The sequence below is a fragment of the Diadema antillarum genome, unplaced genomic scaffold, assembly GCF_040938485.1.
Source record: "Diadema antillarum isolate AM-2024a unplaced genomic scaffold, OU_Dant_1.0 seq00000086_RagTag, whole genome shotgun sequence".
NCBI lineage: Eukaryota > Metazoa > Echinodermata > Echinoidea > Diadematoida > Diadematidae > Diadema > Diadema antillarum.
This window is the reverse complement of record NW_027271178.1, coordinates 1253179-1275004: the sequence shown is the minus strand read 5'-3', so window position 1 is coordinate 1275004 and position 21826 is coordinate 1253179. Positions and strand designations below refer to the sequence as shown.

At 39.1% G+C, this 21826-nt stretch overlaps 1 protein-coding gene across 1 annotated transcript in view; it reads left to right on the top strand.

Annotated features, from left to right (window-relative positions):
- LOC139726528 (solute carrier organic anion transporter family member 4A1-like) overlaps positions 1-16689 on the top strand; it is an 81477-nt gene extending 64788 nt beyond the window's left edge. Inside the window, exons 6-10 of the mRNA XM_071637510.1 lie at positions 8565-8760; positions 9594-9747; positions 11049-11227; positions 13809-13873; positions 15574-16689. Coding sequence (XP_071493611.1) covers positions 8565-8760; positions 9594-9747; positions 11049-11227; positions 13809-13873; positions 15574-15929 — 950 coding nt within the window. The 3' untranslated portion in view covers positions 15930-16689. The remainder of the gene's footprint in view (positions 1-8564; positions 8761-9593; positions 9748-11048; positions 11228-13808; positions 13874-15573) is intronic.
- The last annotated feature ends 5137 nt before the right edge of the window (positions 16690-21826 follow it).

The following is a 21826-nucleotide window of genomic DNA, read 5'->3' as shown; positions in this document are numbered from 1 at the left end:
AGGTCAAGTGTACTGCCATATGCAAATTGTCATTTTTTTAACACCCCCCCCCCCTTCTCCAAAATGGCTGGTAATAAGCAGTGCATTTTAATCTACATTCTCATCATTCTGAAACTGGAATTCATTTTGGGCAGTTACATGTAGTTATTGCTAAATTAGTCACAAATCGCTCAAATTGCTCAACAAATGTTTGGATCATCAAAGGTGTAGGTTGTCATTCTGACTTGGCAGAAGAAGTCGGGTTGTGGCCTGGTATTCAGAAAGTTTTCTATACCGCTGTAAAGAAGACAGTAATGAGTGAAGGTTCTGTAATGCACACCAGATGTCCAAGCTATCAGTTTTTTGTGCCTGCATTAAGAACATTGCACTTTTTCAATAGTTCTTCATGACCTCGGCAAATTTCTGAGCTGTTGAACATCGGATGTTTTTCATCATGTATGTCCTCAATGCACAATCTTACATTATTGATTATCTCAAGAATTTTTCACTTCGTCAGAAATAACAGAGCAAAGTGGAAAATCTTTCTTTTGCTATAAAAGTGCTCTACTTTACAGAATTTTTTGGCTCTCTCACTACTAGCAAGCGAAGTTTAGGAGGGTTAGTTCTAAATATTGGAAGGTAGATTTTATTGTTCAGTGTCCATTAGGTACCGGACTATAATGATTTTGTTGATTTACATTATTCTGTGAGTTTACAAACATCTCGTATTGCTCTAAATCAACACATAAAAAAAGTTTGTTTGTCGATGATACCTTGAGAAGCCAGAACACTTTGGTTGTTTTCTTAAGTGTCTACAGATTAAAGCATTAATGGTCCTCAGGGAAAACATGTAAATGTTGTTAGAAGGTTTCAAAAGTTAATGTTTAGTGGGTGCGGGGTATTGGCTGGACATTACTGCTCCACCCCCAAGGCGCCTATACTATTGTAGAATTAGAGTCCTTAATGGATTTTTGAAGTAGGATTAGAGTTATTTTGTCTAGTGATCTGCAGACCGTGGAGTCATCCCGCTTTGTTAACTATTCCTGTACCAGGGACTCTAGACACTGTGTACAATGCTATGGGGTTTTCTGTGCCATTCAATGCTCAAAGCACACAAAAGGTTAATTGCCAGAGTGGTCTTGAGGTGTCGGCAGCCAGATTAAAGGGATTGTATAGTATTGACAGAGATGAAAATTGGGCTTTTAACTTTTTGCAAGATACCAAGAGAACACTTATGAAATAGCACAGAGCATACAAATGCACCATTTTAAGAGGAATTCAAAGTTTATTTATTGATGAAAATCTGTTTTGGAATCGCTGAGACATCCAAAAACAAAGTAAAACAAAGCAATAAGGTGGATCCCACCTATTATTGGGAATGGTTTTTTTTTATATCTCAGACATTTTAAGACCAATTTTTATCAAATAAATGTTGGATCCCTCTTGGAATTACATGCTCTTTCATATTTCATGAGAGGTTCCTCATCATCTCACCAAAAAATACTAGAAACATGAAGTTAGGTCTCAACCAAAACAGTACGATCCCTTTCAGCCGTTATTTTTCTGTTCATTTGTCACATTCTCTTGTCCTTTAATAGCTGGTTGTAGTTTTGTAGACACATTATCGGATTCGGTGACTTTTGATTCATTGACTTTTGGGGATTATCCCACCTAATGATCATGCTATTCTATGAATGCATTCAGCGTAATTGCTAAACTGGTCTTGAAGTGTTGGCAGAGTAGGTAAACATGATTCAAACTAGGAGGGTCGGTCATTCTTGATCGGTGAAAAACCTTGTCGTAGTGTTGTAGTCGCATTACAAGCTTGGGTCCTTTGTCGGAAATTCGCTTATTGTTTTGATTATTTCATCTGATGGTCATCTCGCACAAAGAGCATTCTACCTAATCGCCCAATCGGTCTTGAGCCTTCCACAATTGAATTGCATTATCTGAAGGGCGTTGGTCATTTCTGCTTTGTGGAAACATAGTCGTAGCCTTCAAAACATATTGCAGGATTTGATCTTTTATAGGGGGAAATTCGTTGGCTCTCTCCGAGCGGCCGTTTAATCTCCATCATTTCATTCTCTGTGACAGTGCCAATCTGGCCATTAGGAGTTAATCCTAATCTCATTTCCCCCTTTTTAAGCTGCTTATAAATCTAATGGAGGGCATCTCAGATTTCAATTTGTAGGTGTTTTTGTTGTTGCTGTTGTTTGTTTGTTTGTTGTTGTTGTTTTTTTATTTGTATGAGAATGTCTGAATAGTTTGCCATCACCCAGAGTGGAATGTGAGTGGTGTGGGATAAGACTGAACCCAATTCAAAACAGAGCCTGGGAAAGAAAAAGCCCTCCACAAACCGGAATCATGATGGTCTGCCAATATCTTTCACATTCCGTCATAGTCAATATTAATCTCTTCCCAGCGATTGGCACAAAGCACTAAATCACACTAAATCAAGTTTTCCCCTCCCCCACCCCCATGATCTCCAAAGTTTGTTGATACCACACCACTTCTCCACTGCAAACGATGTCAGTGATATTGTAAAAGCAGACATTTTTTTTGCACTCCGCTGGGTAAAATGACATGTGTGCATTTCTATTTATGTAAAATCAAAACATAAAACAAGCACATAACCAGTAACAATAAAATTGTGTGCTTTTATTTTCACATGAGCTTTTTGTCAGGGGAAATACATTAAAATTTCTGCTTTAAAAGTTTTCTCTGAGTATATGGGATAGGATTACTATGGCATTGCTTCCCTTTTAACTTTTGTTGTGTGTGTGTATGTGTGGGGGGTGGGTGAAATACTGCTTACACTTGTATATCAAGATCTGAATTATCAACCTTAATCAGCAGGTTGTTGACTTTTAAAGATGAGCTGTGGATTAACAGGAAGTAAGTCTGAAAAAATTATAGCAGTTGTGTCTTTTGGAATCCCTATCAGTCGATCAACCATGCATCTTCATGACGGCCGGTAAGGAATAGCATTTGGGCCGTAGAGATTAAATGAGTGAAATGACCATCACATATATAACACAAAGACACATGAACAGGAGGCTAGTGTGTCTTACATCATTTCAAGATTATTGATGGTGCAGGCAGTTGTAGTACATTCAGTAGCTGCTGCAGCTGCTGCTGTAACTAAATGCAGTCCCACATAATACAAGCATGGAACTATGTAGCTTATATGGTACTCATATATTTGTCTGGTTTGTGTTTCGTGCACAATTAATAGGTAGTTTTGGCAGTTTCTAACACCATTTCTCAAGGTGTTTGTGCAAACGGCACACGTGGGACAAATATTCTTAGAATAGATGGGAACAGCTGTTAGGAGATAACTATAGGATCGTGGGATTATTTCAGGTCTTGAGTGACTCACACTGTAAGAAGCTATAAATCCTTTTTGTAACCATGAAAACAAGCAAGAAAAAGGAATAAAAAGAGACAAGTAAAGCCTAGGCAATATTGTCCTCTCATCTCAGAGGGGGTATTGTAGTGATTGACATCAACATTTGGCCCAAAGTTTGCAGTAAAATGATGACTGCATCCAGGTATGGGTGGTTTAAAAAAAACTCCCCCCCCCCAAAAAAAAAAAAAACAAAACAAAACAAAAAAACAAAAACAAAACAAAAACAAAAAAAAAATGAATAAAAGAGTTCCTTGAATATATAATGAATAAGTTTATCACCAGAAAACCCCTCACTGTCCACATGTTCAGGTTGTAGATTGACGTAGATTGATGTCCAGTCAGAATACATTGCTGGGTCAAATTCCAGAGGATGAACCTCGAGGATGAAAGCCGTGGTCCTGTGAGAAAAGAAAACATCCTTGAGGTGTTTCTTCGTAAGCCATTACCTGCTAAACCCATGCTGTCCATCTGTGGTCTTCAAAATGAAAAATTGCAAAAGGAGATGATTATGAGTAATATTGCAATTTGTCATTTAAATGCCACAGATTTACTGTGATGTGTTAGCACCGCCACCCATCTAATATCTTCAACCACCCCCCCCCCCTCCAAATATGCAAAGAACAAAAGTACACAACACAAACATTTAAAAAAAAATGAATACCTCCCCCAAAAAACAAGCAAACAAACAAACAAAAGCAAATAAACAGCCAAACAAAAAACACCAATATGAATATTTCTTCAGCACTCTTTCTTCTTCAAGTCTCAATAATTCTTAAATCCAGCCTCCAACCCTCTGCCCCAAGGCTCTGTTATTTATGGAAGTAGACTGCCCACCCTTTCTTCAATTAATGTTGACATCTTTTCTACAGTTGTGCCACAGAGTTGAAAGGCAAAATTTTGGATTCATTCTCATCTGCAGCCAAAATGTTCCCATGATTACATCATGAGATCAAAATGTAAAATTTATAAATCTGAAAAAAAAAACAGCAGCATGCTGAAATAAACAGCCTTTTCAGAGCTATCGTGTAAGAGCACTAAATTTTGCAAGGGAGAGAATCAGAAACACAAAATGTAGGTAAAATCCCTCAAAAAAGCTAGCAAATAAATCTATGACAGTTTGAGCTTCTATTTTTGTTATGTTTCTATGTGTCTTTGTTTTATTTTTGTTCTTGTTCTGTTTTGTTTTATGGGGGCAAGGGTGAGAATCAGAAACACAAAATGTAGGTAAAATCCCTCAAAAAAGTTAGCAAATAAATCTATGACAGTTTGAGCTTCTATTTTTGTTGTGTTTCTATGTGTCTTTGTTTTATTTTTGTTCGGTGCTCTTGTCTGATTTGTGTTTCATCTCGCATTGTTCTGTTTTGTTTTATGGGGGAAGGGGTTGAACGTGATGTGCCAATGTTCAACCCTAACACAATGCGACTTGTCACTAGATTACCATCGAGGGAGTGAGGAAAAGTCAGTGACATGTTTTGACAAGCGCCCCCTTGTGTTTTGTAAGGGAACCAGCATCACACCCTAGAGAACCAGCCGAGCAACTTCATATCTAGTGCAGATGAATTATGATGTCACGTTCTGTAGTTCCAGGGGAATACATTATACTTCCGCACATTTGCAAGCCCCGTGGATTGCTGCGTTATGTTTTCTTTTCAATAGTGCTTCACAGCTGCATGATTTATGTTTGTGAATTCTTTCTACTTTGTCTCTTCCCTGAAGGTTATTTCACATAGTCCCACCTATACATATGTGTGTGTGTTGTTGTTTTTTTTCAACTTTCTAAACTGATCAAGGGCATTGCAAATATGTCACAGGAATGAGGCAGTGATAAAGAATGACAGGAGTGACTACACTGTCACCAGAGTTTCCTGTAGGAATTGCAAGGTGTGGCCACGTGTGTGTTCTCAGCAACACTATTATGAGACATGTGCATTATTTTACAGCATTTTTCATCGTTAAGTGTGTGTCACACACAACCAAGTTGGTATAGACATGTCACACAAAAACCAAGTTAATGTGAATTGATTGTATCAGGGCTGCCAACACTGGAAACTAGTTGAGAGTGAGACTCCCATAGGCCAGTGCTATAATTTAGGAGTCAAAATGAGTGAGATCAATAGAAATGCATGCAAATGAAATAAAGTTTTAGAGTGAGAAGGGACCAAAATGCATGAGTCTCACACTCAATGTGTGAGAGTTGGCAGCCCTGTTGTATCCCAGAATGCAGAGCACAAAATGGCCTACAGGTGCTTGAATATAATGTTTTTGCTTCCAGCAATGTGCTGTCAGTGTTTGAAAGCTGATAATTGCTGATGAAGGAGTGAAAAATGCAGAAATATTATGATGACTGCAGCTGGGAGTTCAAGACGAAATGATGACCCCAGATTGCCTCCCTTTAGTAACTCTTTTACTGCCACCTGTAACCTGTTTGTATACCATGTCAGAGGCGCTTTTGAGATGGTAGGCCTCAGGGGGTTCGTGTCTCTAGTGCTTGTGCTCATAGGCTGACAGCATTAAAAGAAAAGAAAAGCAAGCAGACAAAATAATGAAAACTCTTCTGTCATGACCATTTCAAACTGACAGCAGTTATCTCAAAACTGATGCTTCTTTCATATATATGTGTCGCCCAATTTCTCTTGCACATTTAGGCTTTGAATGCCACTTATTACTTGTAAGGAGTTAAGTCCTTACAATGTATGTGCCACGTTTGCACGCCCGACTCAGTCGACGACTTCCAACTTCGCATATTCTGCTCAAACGTAGTTACAAACCTGCACAAACCGATTGATAAATTGCCAAATGCCGCAGTACCAAGAAATTCTTTCTTGTGATTCCATTCCTGTCACATGTAGCTTGCATTTTATGTGGTGATTGACTATCAAGGAGTGTTCCCTACTGAATTTGCCAGTAAATTCTAAGTTTCTATCACTGTTTAGTGTGCGAAAGTCATGGCTCCACTATAATGTAGCTACTGATCAGTTGAAATAAAAACAATCATAGATTTGTCATGTAATTTACATCAAATCAAAGCTTGTCATTTTCTCTACAACTTTGCTCCTCACATATGCAGGGTAACAAAAATCTATAAAAGGTGCAGATATTTGAAAAACAGAACGTTTTCCCAAAGCATGACCACATTGCAGTCTTAGAATAATGTGGCACACGTATACAGAGGGTTTACACCATGGCGCATAAAGAGTTACTAGATCTAGAGTGCATATACTCACAGGCTGAGAGCATCAAAAGGAAAGGAAACACAAGCAAGAAAAACCAACAAAAACTAGCTCGGGTCATCTTGAAGCTGCGTGATGCTCCTCGTAACGTGTTGCCCATTTTGCCACCAAATTCCAGCTTATTACTGGGAATTACGAGAAATATGGGCAGAAAACCTGTCACTTGTGGGAGTATTGGCCTTCTGAATGTTGCTGCCCAATGTGGCATCAATCTCGTCTCTCAAGGCCGCCAATTTACCAGTAATTGTGCCATGATGCGCTCATTTCGGAGCAGTGAATCACGCAAACTGTTCGGCGGTGATAATCGCTGTCGAGGCGAGAGTTTCACTACCGGGCTGATAAAGAATTTGAACTTGTAGCAGGTAATGAGAAAATTTTTCTCATCTGCCAATTGAATGACATTCTGTTTTTTTTCTTTTTTTGGTCGTAATGGGATGGTATTTTACAGATGTTTTGCTGTAAGCTAGTCATGTGTGGTTCCCCGTAAAAGGACTGTATGCATTCTCACGTTGATAAGTTCTACAAAAGAGATGTAAAGGAGCATTTGGGTTTGGCATTTGGTTCTTCTAACAACTTTAACATCTTCTCCACCTCTGTCCTATTTTGCCTAAAGGCAAAGCCAACAGAGTTGTGGGACAAATTTACTTGCGTGTGTTTGTTTTGGAGCATTTTTTTTTTCTATTCTTTTGAGGAATAACAAGATCTGTGGTTACAATTACCTCAATCTGGTTAACTTAAGAGAGTTTAGTGGCTGTATGGACCTTGAGAAAACTTCTTTATACATCTAATTCATTTGATTTGATTGACATTTAGATTCCAGGTAAGGACGGTAAACCGATTAGAGTTTAGGAGGAGTAGAGGAAAAAAAAACATACAAGTGTACAGCCAACTCTAAGAACTGAATGTGTGGGATTCACATGTTTTCAAAGGGGGTGGGGGAGGGTTAACCCATCGAGGACGAGTCTGGGGAATACTCGGGCAGGTGTCTATGGGAAATATGTGTTATAGCAAAGTCAGTCTGTCCTCAATGGGTTAAGAGGAAGAAGGGCTCAGATCATGGTTTCCAATCTAATTCTCAAGTTTTATGGGAAGTCAGGTTTTTTTTACTAATATAAGTGAAGAAGAGACAGCCACTTTGAAATGTTACACAACCTTTCTGCTTGTAAAAATTGTTATTTTCATCAGGTGATTCCTTCATACAGCACATAGATAAATAGTGCAAAGCTTATTTGCACTTGGACATTAACCCGTCGAAGACTAGTCCCAAGTATACTCACGCAGGTGTCTATGGGAAATGGGTGGTACAGCAGTATCCGCTCATCCTCAGTGGGTTATAAACAAACTGAAAGAGATACATTTATATACTCCACCACCACCACAACAACAACAACAGAACAACAACAACCTTACAAGGCATCTCACTACCCCCCCCCCCCCCAAAAAAAAAAAAAAAAGAATCAAAAAGGTTTAGTGGTTGACTTGTATTTAAAGGTCCTGTTTACCTTTGGGAACAGTGATTTAAATTTTTTTCAAGATATGACATTTAATGCATATATGTGTAGGTCTGTTGTACCGCAAAACATCCTATTATATAAATTTTCACAATAAAGCCTGAAATATATCTGTATTTTTCTTAATAAGCCATAACTGTAGACGGTTTGGACTGGAAACATTTTTATTATAATTATTGTTCACATTTTGTATATTTAACAATGCTTAACATCAATTTTACCGATTCAAATTTTTACATTGGTTGTTTCTGTCCCTAACTCACATTTTAGAACTGTTTTAAAGCACTAATGCTGGGTTTCTGTTTCATCTGCAAATGGTAAATTATGCCTTTAGCAATGTTCTTTCTCCATCTTATTTCCCCCATCCCCACCCTCTACTCACACCCCCCCCCCCCTTTCTCTCTCCTCCTCCCATCTCTTGCTGCCACCCTGCAGGCTTTACAGTCATTCCGGCAGCAGTGGGCGGGTCCATCATCGGGGGCTACGTGGTGAAGCGGTTCAGCCTCAAGTTCCGCGGGATGATCCGCTGGTGCCTCGCCGTCATCACCGTCTCCTTCTTCCTCCTCTTCGCCTTCATGATCAACTGCCCCAACGCGCACTTCGCCGGCGTCACGGTGGATTACGGGCACGCGTAAGGATAATATGAATTTATTCGTCCGGCGAGAATTGTTTGCTCAGAATATGACTCCATGCTCAGGTAGACTCTGAGACAAAAGATTAATAATCTCGTATGAAAAGAATGGAAGACATTTTTGTTAGGATACCACAAAATTGTGAGATTTTCAAGTTACAGTCTTTCTTTTGGAACACTGATTTCGGCTTCATCCGCAATAAATTTTCAAGATGACTTGATGATATCCGTTTCTCACAACTCTCATATTGGTCTACACATAAAATGATATTGATATTATATTCTTAGTCAATATTTCATCAACTGCAAATCATCCCCAGAAGTGTAATTGTCAAGTTTTTACAGTGAAAAAAAAAAAATGATTTGATGCAAAGTGTACACATTGTATGGGGGTTTTTTTCTGTAAGAAAATAAGAAATCAGTCCAACTTCAGACATTACTCCAAATTAAATGTTTATTGTCACAATTTTTTTCTGATTATATTCATTGTATAATAATTATATAACAGATATCTGTTTTGCTGTAAAGTGAAAAAATAAATAACCTATCTCTTGCTGGAATGCCAATAAATTAATAAAATGGACCAGACAACAGAAAACTTCCTCAAATCTCATCCCTAGACATTCACCATCTGACTCAGTTCTGCTTTGCAGAAGAAGACGTTTGTCTTAATGAGTCCTATTTCTGCATAGATGAAAAGAAAAATATTGACTTCCCACGGCCCGTCTCTGGAGGAAGATGCTTAGTTTGGCATCTATCTAATTGACCCCTCTCACATTCCTCTTTCTATTTCTCTTCCCTCTCCCCCCCCCCCCCCCCATTTTCCTTTTCAGAGATGTGGATACCACTTCAGCCCCTTCGAGTCTGAATCACACATGCAATGGGGCCTGCTACTGTAACGACATGTTTCAGCCGGTTTGCGGCGTGGACAACATCATCTACTACTCGGCCTGCCATGCGGGGTGCGCGACCGGGCAACAGAGCGAAGTAAGATAGATCCCCTTTGCCACCCCTCCCCAAATATTTCCATTTATTCCTCCAGCCCCCCTCTACCACCCCATACCTTGTATTGCCAATGATAGTTGTCATCAATTTAGACGCAGAAGATTGTCGACAGTATTCAAAAGTTGAATGTTCTCTGCTGAACAGAAAAAAAAAATGTGGTGCAAGTTAATGGACATGAACTTGTCTGTTTAAACTGCATTCACACTTGCCTGCTAGTCTAGCAAGACCAGTCATGGGGAAAAGATCTTATCTTTTCAGGGCCGAGTGTCTGTATTTGTCCCTCTCTCCTTCCCCTCAAACTTCTTTAGAAATTAGTTCATGTGAGACCAGTGACCAGGTCGAAGCGGGGTGGTTAGCCTACGTCTGTGCAGATGGGCAGAGGAAGTAGTCCTTTATCTTCAAGATATAGTGCACATGCATGCAATATGGAGGGCATTCACAGCCCAAGGTGTCATTCTCCCACTAGATTTGACCCACCCACCGTCCTCCCCACAAATTTTTCGGACTGAGAGGAATTGATTTCATAGAGTGTTTAGGCGTAGAAATTGGAGGAGGGAAAATGCTTTTTGATGTAATTTTCTTGCAAATTCGGAGACCAGTGTTAATGCAGGCTGTGAGAGGAACTCAATGTAAGCTCAGTCTTTTTGATGCACCGCTCCTTGTCTGATCACAGTATGAATGATAAAAGTCCAACTTATATCTGCTTCCTATTTTTGCTGTCAGTACCGGTATATGAAATGAATGACATTTTCTGACAGCTTGCATTTTCTCCTCAGTTCTGATTTTGTTTTTGTTTTGTTCTGTTTGTCTTTGTGTATTGTATTAAAAAAGAAATGGAAATATATTCCCAGCTACCATGAAATGAAACCAAGCAGAGCAAATTAGTTTTCTTTTTTTTTTTGGGGGGGGGGGGTGATGGATTTAAGGTTGTAAATTCACGTAGTGTGACATATCCTGTGGAAAGTGCACAGTGTACAGATATAACCTTTCAAATTGTGATGACTCTTACTTGGAAAGGGAAGCATACACTGTATCATGAACAAATCCTGTAGCACTAAATCATGAAATATTCTTGGTGAGTAATGAACCATACATTGTACTTCATTTGGGTTCAGTTTTTGAAAGATATATATGAGGTGAGAAGGTATTAGGTCCTTGACAGAACAGGACCTATTGCATCCTTATGCAACGTTTTTTTGTGCCACATGCCGATGTCTTGTGTTTTGCATGGCTGACACGCACGCCCGAACATTTGATACTGATTGCTTTTGATGCTCCCCCAGGGCTATGGGAACTGCAGTTGCATCAGCACCCCCGACAACTTCACGTGGGACCAGCCGATGGCCACCCTGGGGAAGTGTGATTCAGAGTGCGAATGGCAGAATCTCTTTCTTGTGCTCCTCTTCCTCATCGAGTTCTTCACCATCCTCGCCGTCGTCCCTTCGATGACTGCAACTCTCCGGTAAGCAAGCAAGCAAGCAGGCAGGCAGGCAAGCGAGCCGCCCCGATCATTCACCATCAAGGCTCTCGCAAATTAAGATTGAAGCAAGATCAAATTTTCCTGAGCATCTCTGAGATGCACATCCGCTTTCAAAATACGAAGGAGACAAACTGAAAATAAATCAATCTCCCAACTTTCCCTCCTCTTGAGTGAAAATCCTTCCCCCCCCCCCTCACTTGCAACCTTTTCTTTCAGAAACGCTTCTCTTGCAATGTTAGCCAGGATTACTCAACTTAATTCCAGCTCTATTGGAGTGATAATGTACTGTAGGTTTCATGCCAAAAAGAATTGATCGAAGCAGAATCAAGATAGAACAACATTTCAAAGTTTGATAAATGTAAAAGAACAACATCAAAATCCCTGGAAGCATCTCTTGTATGTATGTATGCATGTATGTACGTTGTATGTGTGCATACAATACATGGGCATGTAAGTGTGTACACATGTGTCTATCTTTCTATATCTGTCTACCTATCTATCTGTCTATCTTTGTATCCATTCATTTATCCAGCTATTTACAGCTGTATCTTCCTTATCTATCCATCTATTTCAATAAACCCTGTATGTATGTGTCTGTCTATCTTTCTACCTAACTATCTACAATGTACCTATCTATCTACAGTTTGTACTATCTACCTATCTATCTACAACTGTATCTATCTACTTACCTATTTATTTATCTATCTCTACATGTATCTATCTACATAATAGTCTATACTAAAGCATAACATATACGACAGGCAGTTTCAAAGATAGACTCCAGAAGTGATATGGATGTTATGTCCCTCTAAACCCTCCGTGGTGATCCCCAGCTACAAGGTTTTGTATCAGGGCACCTAGCTTAACCCATTGAGGACGGTTTGATTTTGCCACAACACGCATTTCCCATAGACGCTTGCCCGAGTATACTCGGGGACTCGTTCTCAACGGGTTTAATACTGTGTATGATGCAAACCTCCACTTGGGTGGCAGTGCGTGAGCTACGTGCAGAAGATTTAGGATGTCTTGTCATATGAAGGTGTGGAGCATCCCTGAGATAGCTCTTAGAATACCATGATTGCTTCCTTCCCAAGGCAGGTAGTGGGTTGGAAAGCCACAAAGTGTCGTCGGCCTTCTCAATGATCAAAAAGAAAAGAGCGCGCCCCCAACTTGACCTTGTTTGGAGTGGCTACGTGGTTTCAAGTTTCATGTCTCAAGCAATGATTTGCCAAAACAATGTCTAAAACTTTACCAGGTGAAGAATTTTCTTGTGTGTCAGGCAAGTCCTCTAGAGATATGATTGAAGAAGAAAATGAATTCGTTGAAGTTTGCATGGTTCAGTGGCAAGAAGATAGAGGCAATGTTAATGCAGGTTGACAATCTAGCAGAAATCTGCCGTGACTGTGTCTTGTTTTTTGCAGTAATGTTATAATGTTTTCTTTCGATCATCTCATCTATTACATTGTGCCAATTCCGATGTTTTTGCCAAGTTGATTTCCAAGAGATCTTGTTGTTTTGCTGCAAACACCTGTCTTGTCACTTTGTATTGATTTACATCATGTTGTCATGGCGATTTTGATGCCAATGCTGGGAGCTGTTGGGCTCGCAAGGCCGGCAGTCGACTTTTCAAGATGAAAGCGTGTGAATATTGCAACTCCTTTGATCAGAGTCACTGCAGTTTTTGTCTAGTCAAACTTTATTTGTCACAATTCTGCATCCACATGAATAATCAATAAGGTTGATTTCAGAACAGATTTGATAAGGGCAGGAAGTTGAGATTAAAGTGAATGTGAGCCATTTGACAGAAGTGTAAATCATCATTCAGTGGCAAGGTGGATATAAACAGAATCAAAGGCAGGAATTCTGTATGGAGGTGTTAAAAGGAATTCTGTCTTTAATATGGCATGATTCTGTGAGACATGTGTGTTGTTTAATAGTGGCAGAAAAAAAAAAATGACGGTAGTGATTCTTAACTTTAGGCCCGTTCACACTTATAGTGAAATACCAAGGTATTTTGCAATTTACGTATACTGCAAAATACCTTGTGGTATTCTTTGTGGTAATTTAATTTACTTCATAGGAATTACACATGCGAGCTTTTACTGTTAATCTTGTCCTGAAATACCACCCACTGCACTGTATTGTATTACGCACATGACCTGTAACACACTTACAACATATGTAGCCCATTGGGAACAGATTGATTTTGCTATATCGTGCATTTCCTATAGACACCTGCCAGGGTATTTTCAGGGCTAGTCTTCAACAGGTTGTATGCTGTGCTGAACTTGGAGCGGTGTGATGTTGGGCCAGATATACCATGGTACTTCATGAATTGATAATAGAGTCAAGCAAAATACTGCAGTATCTATGACCATGGTATACTTTACCAATATTCATTAATAGTGACAACAATTTACTGCATGGTATTTCCTTACCATAGATAGTAATTCCAATGTAAACGCACTTGGAATATCAATTTGCAGAGTTCTTCAGATCCATTAATAGTGGATCCAAATTGTCACCAATACCATTAATTTTTGTGTTTCACTTTGTGTTGCAGATGTGTTCCTCACTCACAAAGGTCATTTGCCCTCGGTCTTCAGTCATTAGTCTACAGAGCACTAGGTAAGTCTTTGTCCGACCCCCCCCCCCCCCCCCACCCCCACCCCCACCCCCATAATTGCTGTATATATGCAATCTTTCTCTTTGGAGGTACCAGTCAACCTTGGTTGAATCCAAGGGACCAGAGAAGGGATTTTTTTTTTCTCAAACCTACCTAAATTTTGACATAACACAAGAGAATTAACACACATGTTTCTATCCATCCACGCAGAATATTTCTTTGACTTTAAAGGAAAAGTTCACCTTCATATACATAAGGATTGAGAGAATGCAGCAATATTAGTAGAACACATCAGTGAAAGTTTGGGGAAAATCGGACAATCTATTCAAAAGTTATGAATTTTTTTAAAGTATCTGCCCAATCACTGCTGGATGAGAAGACTACTACAATGTATGATGTCACATGCATACAACGATATAAGGAAAAAAGTGCACATTCCTTCGACTTGTTAATGACGTATGTTAAGGGTAATATTATTCCCCCTGCCTTCTAAAATAGAGAAGTCGAGTGCTCTTTTGTTATGCAAGAAAAATGGAAATATGTTGAATTTCCTTTATTCTTTCTTTATATCGTTGTACACATGTGACATCACAAGCTATAGTAGTCTTTTCATCCAGCCATGACTGAGCAGAAACTTAAAAAATTCGTAACTTTTGAACGGATTGTCGGACTTTCCCCAAACTTTCGCTGATGTGTTCTACTAATATTGCTGCATTCACTCAACCCACACGTCTATGAAGGTGAACTTGTCCTTTAAATAGCCAATGTTTCAACTTTTGCAAGGTCGACTTAAATAGGCGAGGTTGACTGTGATTATATTCAGTGGCTGGATTAGAGTCCGGTTCTCCCTATGAGAAGTTGTCTGCTATACACAATAAAAAAGGCATGGACATGATGTATACTCTCAAAATCACTTGCTATGTTCTGTGCTTGTGTCTCTGCTTCTTTGTGATAGACATGATGAGGGTCTTACTGCAGAGTGGTGCTCTCAACTTGAATTCAAATTTTATTCTAAAACTGAGAACCAGAGAGGTATTAAAGCGGTTCAAAGACTGTCACTAGGGCACTGATAGCACTTGATTTATGATAATGATATCAGCATTTTTTATTTCGATGATGCTGCACATATATTATCAAGTGAACAAAAGTTATTGAAAATGGGCTTGTTAACATTTTATATATTTGTTTAACATCATAATTGTTTTATGTTCAGTCATCAATTTTCATGGCAGTAGAAAGACATGATGATATATGATTCTTACTCACTTAGATTCTCTGCAACCTTCACTCTTTCTCACCCACTCTCCCCGTTGCCCCTAAGAAGTCAGAGCAACACTGTCGCTTCCTTTTTTCCCTCTTTTACCAAATATTGCTGCTTTCTGTGCGTCATCTTCAATTATGCCCATCGCAAGTGACTTTGGGAAATGCAGCTTTATGCACCTGACACGATCAATTTCCTGTCCCGGGATTCTGATTGTACGTGGTCACCTGGTCTGCCCCCTTACAGATATTATTCCCTCTCCTCTAATTGGTCATCTTCCTTCTTGTAGCTACCTTCCCTTCCCCTTTCCCCTCCCCCCCCCCCCACCCCTTAATGTACCCTTCATGGGTGCCCACAGTTATGAATAACAAGGAAAAGTCATAAAATTTTAAGAAAATTTTCCAAGACTAATCATATTCTTATTTCCCTTGGTCTACTCAGGCACGGTTCCAGGCCCAGTCGTGTTTGGCGCCGTGATCGACAAGGCGTGTCTGTTGTGGGAGCAATCGTGCAGCGGCCCGGGCACCTGCTGGCTGTACAACAACGCCACCTTCAGCCGCTCCATGCTCATCCTGGCTCTCTGCATCAAGGCTGGCTCGCTGGTCTTCTTCACGGGGGCGCTCTTCACTTACAAGCCGCCGCCCCAGCCGCCGCGGGGCTCGGCGGCGGTCGCGGCGCGCTACGCTCAGGGCATGACCAAGACCAACGGCGTAATCCCCAATGGCGTCTACAGACCGGTCACGGAAGAGTCCAGCTTGGAGGATCTCAGCAATCCTAGCAGACAAACTACAGTCTAGGAAGTGTAGACTATCTCCAGCAGCACTGTCCACTGCTGAACAATAGAGGGAGTACTCTCAAACTTTATCTTTGTACTGGGTGATTTCTTCGAACTGTTGCAGGGAGCAAGAATGGCATTATTTCCTATGTGAACATCGCCAGAATGCTTCTTGAGGCACTGGATCTGGATTGGAGCTTGGTTATGCCACAAGTGATCGGAAGGAATTTAACACGTTGAACGCCAGGGCCACCCCTTAAATGCCATGGAGCAGAGTCTGCTGGACTTGCATGCATGTCGCCAAACGCATGCATGGGATGCAGTTGGTTAATGATATACCTTGAATAGTGACCTATGTATTGTTAATGGAATGAGAGACTTTGATTTCTTTTGAAACTCCCATACATATCTACTACATTTCACCTGAAGTGAAAGCAAAAAAGTAGTTGAGGTCTCCATCTAGGATTTTCCACTAAAAAAAATGTAACAAAATGATTTTGTTTCCAGCAACTTCTGTCTGGTTATCCATCCGTGTGACTGCCAATTACTAGATTTTTTTTTCCAATTTACTACACATGTCATGAAATGCAAATGCTTTTAAACTAAAGAATACTTTCCTGCATTTAAAAAGAAAGAAAAAAAAAGGTCCCCTACCTCTTGAAAACATGAGAGAAAGATAGCAGTATAAAGGAGGCAGGGGTAAAAAGTAGAATGCTAGCTGCTCACTATGCTATGCTAACTGTTAGCTGATGCTTTGGCCTGCTGTCTAACTGTTCTGGGAAACCCAGGGGTGTGGTAACCCAGGGGTGTGGTAACCCAGGGGTGTGGTAACTCATGGGTGCAGTAACCCAAGAGTGTGGTAACCAAGGGGTGTGTTAACCAAAGGGTTTTGTAAACCAGGGGTGTGGTAAGCCATGGGCATGGTAACCCAGGGGTGTGGTAACCCAGGGGTATGGTAACCCAGGGGTGTGGTAACCCAAAGGCATGGTAACCCAGGGGTGTGTTAACCCAAGGGTTTTATAACCCAGGGGTGTGGAAAATCAGAAGTGTTGCATAGGGAAAATAAATGTACCCTGCTCTTCTTCTTCCCAGATTTATTGATTGCAGCTGTATTTGTATATCTCTGTTGATTTCTATGAAAGTTATGGACCAAATTCTAAGCTATTGAATGGTTGATAGGGTGTAACCTTTTAATGTTGATGGGAAGAATATGAAAGCTTAAAACTTGCAGGCATTCAAAAAAACTAAGGCGAATCTATGAGCTTTTGCCATCTCTTTTTGAATAAAAAACGAGAAAGCCATTTAATTGAATGAGCACTTATTGTGGTTGGAGACTATTTCAGAAAACAGGGTCACAAGTGTACAGAACAGGGTGACCTCTGCGATGCTTCTCTCTGGCTATCGGATGCATTTCAGGCCTCGTAAAAAAAATGGTATCATACTGGAGGCAACCAAATCTGTGAGGTCCTCCAAAGAATGATGATGTTGAAAGTAGGTTCATAGGGATCTTCCTACCAGTGAGGTGGGGGGGCGGGGGGGACATTGGGTTGATGAGATTGTGGACGAATAAAATTACCTGTAGATCAGCTGTTTTTATCAACCTTGTTGATGCATTAGTGCTGAGATGAACATTGTTGATGAGGTGAACGAGTGAAGCTTTTGCACAAGTTTGTGTGGAAAAACAATTTCACTCTGAACAATTTGAATGATTAATTTCATTTCAGAGATTTACTTCAAACACATACTCACCCATGGTATGTTGTACTTCATGCAATTCAAGCTCAAGCATTTTATTGAATGATTTGGTCATTGGGACACAAATGGACCTTTATATACTTTATTATGTCAAAGAGTCGATCATCTTGACATAACAATACTGTTACCTCTACAACATAGGTGTGAGGGTGTAGAAAAGTGTCACAGCTGTGAAACCATTGTAGTATTTGTGTCCTACTGATTGCATTGAAAATGGCCCGTGAGCGGCTGATGTAAGGCGTGCATGGAGAGGCAAAGCCTATGAAGTGATTTGAGATACGAACATCACTCAAGAATCAGATCTAGCCATATCCAGTCATAGTCTCCTTCCTAGACCCTCACCTGTTGTCTTCCCTCGTGAGATGAAACTGAAGTGACTGCGACTCCACCCGACATTTGACCCTTGCAAGAGTTCAGGTGGCTGATGTAACAAAGTCGCTGCATTGAAGCAATGCAAGGTGATGTCCAGGAGCAGAACTTGGAAGAAAAAAAAAGTGAGAAAACAGAAGTCTTGAAGCTAGAGTAAATTTTTAGCAGAGGCTATAAAGATGAATTTACTTCTACAAACAATGCTATGCAGTCATTGCAAGGATTTTTAAAAAAAGAAAAAACTAGGGAAAATATTTCAGATTTCTGAAGAAAGTTGGCTTTCTAATACTGTTACATGTCAAATGGTTAGACTGTTTCAAATTTTTCTCTGGCCTGATATTATCAGGCATTGTTTTTCCTCAAACTAGTAGCATCTGTAATTTTCAAGTCTACAAGAGTTACAACATCTTTAGCCAGGGCAAACTCAGCCTGTGTTCATATTGTCAAATATGAGTAATTTTCTTTGTCATGCATCATTCCTACTTAATACCATTAAAAGCAAAATCAAATGGAAAAAAAAAATGGCAAAAAATCTTTATTTTTGAAAATATCAATTATGCTTGAATGAATTTATTAGATGATAGAGATTACTGTATGTATATTTTTGAAGAATGATTTAGAGATGAAATGGCATTATATAATTATGATTTTACGGCTCATCTCGATACTTAACAAATATATTCGCTGGGATGCGGTGTTCGGTGTACATGTTTATATTCAAGGTTTTTGTTAAGAAGACATTGTTGATTTTGCCCCGCATCCGCAACACAGGAGCCAGATCTGCTGTGCATAATATGTGTATTACAATTTGTAAGAGTATGACATAGCATTGTCTCATATTGTTGGCGCTTGAATTGTATTCTTTGGTAGAATAATCACATATTTAAAGGTCATCTATTCCTTTTGCAAAATGTCACAACATCTTACATGGATTAAGAATAATGTCTCCCAACATTGCGTATGACGTCTTCAGGTAAATACACAATCAGTTTTTTAGAAAAGAAATGAAAAACTAACCCCATGCCACTTTAAGAACACACTCCCCTATGTGCCAAGAAGAACTGCTGGAATTTTTTGTCGGTAGTCTGAATAAATATACTGGAAATGTATAGTATTAATTCGCATTTGAACATAAAGAAGTTTACAGTTTCATTAGTCTGAGGAAAGGTGTAGATTACCTACATTTACTTCTACAATATACCAGCTTTATATGAAAGGAATCTAGTCTTTAGGGTTGCAAAAGGGACACATGAACTTTGAAATACTCACACCTGCACAGTTGATATATTATATCTTTGCACATATGAATTTTTGTAAACAGTCATAACTGTGTGTCTGTGTGTGTTTATTTGGTTAATAATTATGCATTATTATTATCGTTAATATGGATATGAGCCGTACAGAATGCCTTTAAAGGCATCAGATGAACGATGCTTTTCAGCAGGTTAGAGAAGCTTGGGGTGCTGTGGCTCATAATTACTACCGATAATCATTATTATTTTGTATTCATTCCAGATACCTAATGACCCTTATTTTTAACCTCTATCATTTTGTTTAGACTGTGTACCAAAGCGTAAACCATCCTCTTATTCCCTTACGTATCAACACTTTGGCTGCAAAAAGTCATATCTCCTCACTGTTCGTTGTGTCATACATGTATGTCGTTGCTATAATGTTCCCAGTGATTCGCGTTCTTGAAGTATGGTGGGAGAGCAACGTGGTATACGTGTATTCACGGTGCTCTACCATAATATGTCTTCTAATCCATTTTTGGTGTAGACAGGAAATTTTGATATATAGATAAAGGTGGAAAAGAGATAGTTGGTAAAGACAGCACTTCTGGTTATAGTCACAATGTAAAGAGAGAAAGAGAGAGAGAGAGAGAGAGAGAGAGAGAGAGAGAGGGAGAGAAAGATGCCAGCTATCAAGTATCTGGTTAGTTATGCTCGTACCATACCCTCACATTTGCAAATATTACAGCATGGAGTGTATGCGACATCATACTATCATGAATCATTTAGTCCCGTATATTACTGTTGATAGTTGCAAGTGTCTGTATGACTGTGTTGCAGTAATATGCATTTCCATGGTTACTCTTGATTTAATATCCGTAATAGTTCTGGGTTTTGTTTTTTTTTTTCTTCTTCTTTTTTTGTGCAGTACAGGTAGTCAGTAAACTTCAACCATATGCCTGTACGGTGGAAAGGGCGTATATGAATTATGAGATGTTATAAACTGATGTTCTTTGCACTCTGTATAAATGTGCACTGTCCTTGTATAGAAAGCGTATAGAGGAAATCACATCTTTGTTACACCTTGTATGCGGTAATCCTATCTATTTATCTCTTATTTATTTGTGTTTAGTGGTTTAAGGTGAACTGAAATGATGCCTATTATTATTATTATTATTATCATTATTATGATAAAGGTTAGTCAGTATTAAAATGAGTTGTGTGTACCTCACTGCCACAGATGTTATCAAAGTTAAGTGAAGTGCAACTGTAGAAATCCAAAGCATGGTGTGTGGTGAGGTGTTGCCAATTTGCAAAGTGGTCCACTCCTTGTCATTTCATCAGTTTCTCTTCCTTTTTCTTTTCTTTTTTTGCTCCGTTTTGATTATAGCTTTTTAACTTCCAAAATGACAACTACAATACTATAATACTAATGGTGACAGTAATGACGGTGATGATTATAATGATTTGTTGATGATAGTACTGGTTATGATAATGATAATAGTTATAGAGATGTTGAAAAAAAAACATCTTCATGATAAAAAGACTTAAATCATTGTACTAAAGTTATAGGAAGGAGTATGAACAGGTTTTTCAGGTATCAAAAATTGTCTTTGTGTGTTGGCAGATGTGTAATAGGAAACTAATCCTTGTACAAGACTCCATTATTATTATCTCTTCTAAAGATGTTCAGGTGATCAAATGAACCCTTACTAGTTCATGGTTGATTAACTCTAGAGCAAACAGAGAAAGGAATGAGCTTATCATACAATGTTGATGCCTCTCTGTGGACCATGTCAATTTGCTCTTTTCTGGCAGTCAGATAACAACTTCAATGGAAAAGTGTGTCTTAAAGGGATGGTACAGTATTGGTGGAGATGAGAATTGGGCTTTCAACTTTTTGCAAGATACCAAGAAAACACTTATGATATAGCACAGAGCATACCAATTTAAGAGGAATTCAAAGTTATTTGATAAAAATCGGGTTTGGAATGACTGAGACATCCAAAAACAAGGTAAAACAAAGCGATCGTAATAAAGTGTGGGTCCCACACTTTATTAGAATTGCTCTTTACTGGATATCTCAGCCATTTCAAAACCAATTTTCATCAAATAAATGTTGAATTCCTCATAGAATTACATGCTCTTTCACATTTCATAAGAGGTTTTTCATTATCTTACCAAAAAATGTTAGAAACCAGAAATTAGGTCTCAACCAAAACTATACGATCCCTTTAAGCATTGATTTTTCTTTCCATAGCAGCATGTCTTAAATGTACCTGTTCTTACAGGTTCACTGATCTTTTATGATCGTCACTTTATCTACTGCAATGTAACTTTCAAACTCCTCTATTTTGATTCACTTAAATGAATGCTAAATGACTGCTCTCCTTTTATTTCTCTTCATTTTTGCAAATTGTACAGCTTTGATTTTTTTTTTGAGGCAATTAAACTGTGATTCCTACTTAAATAGTCTGTACAGACACTGTTTTTAAAATTGGCAACCCTTGCATAATCCTTTGTGTGATTTGCGATGCAGGTTTTAGTTTAGGAACCTACCTCG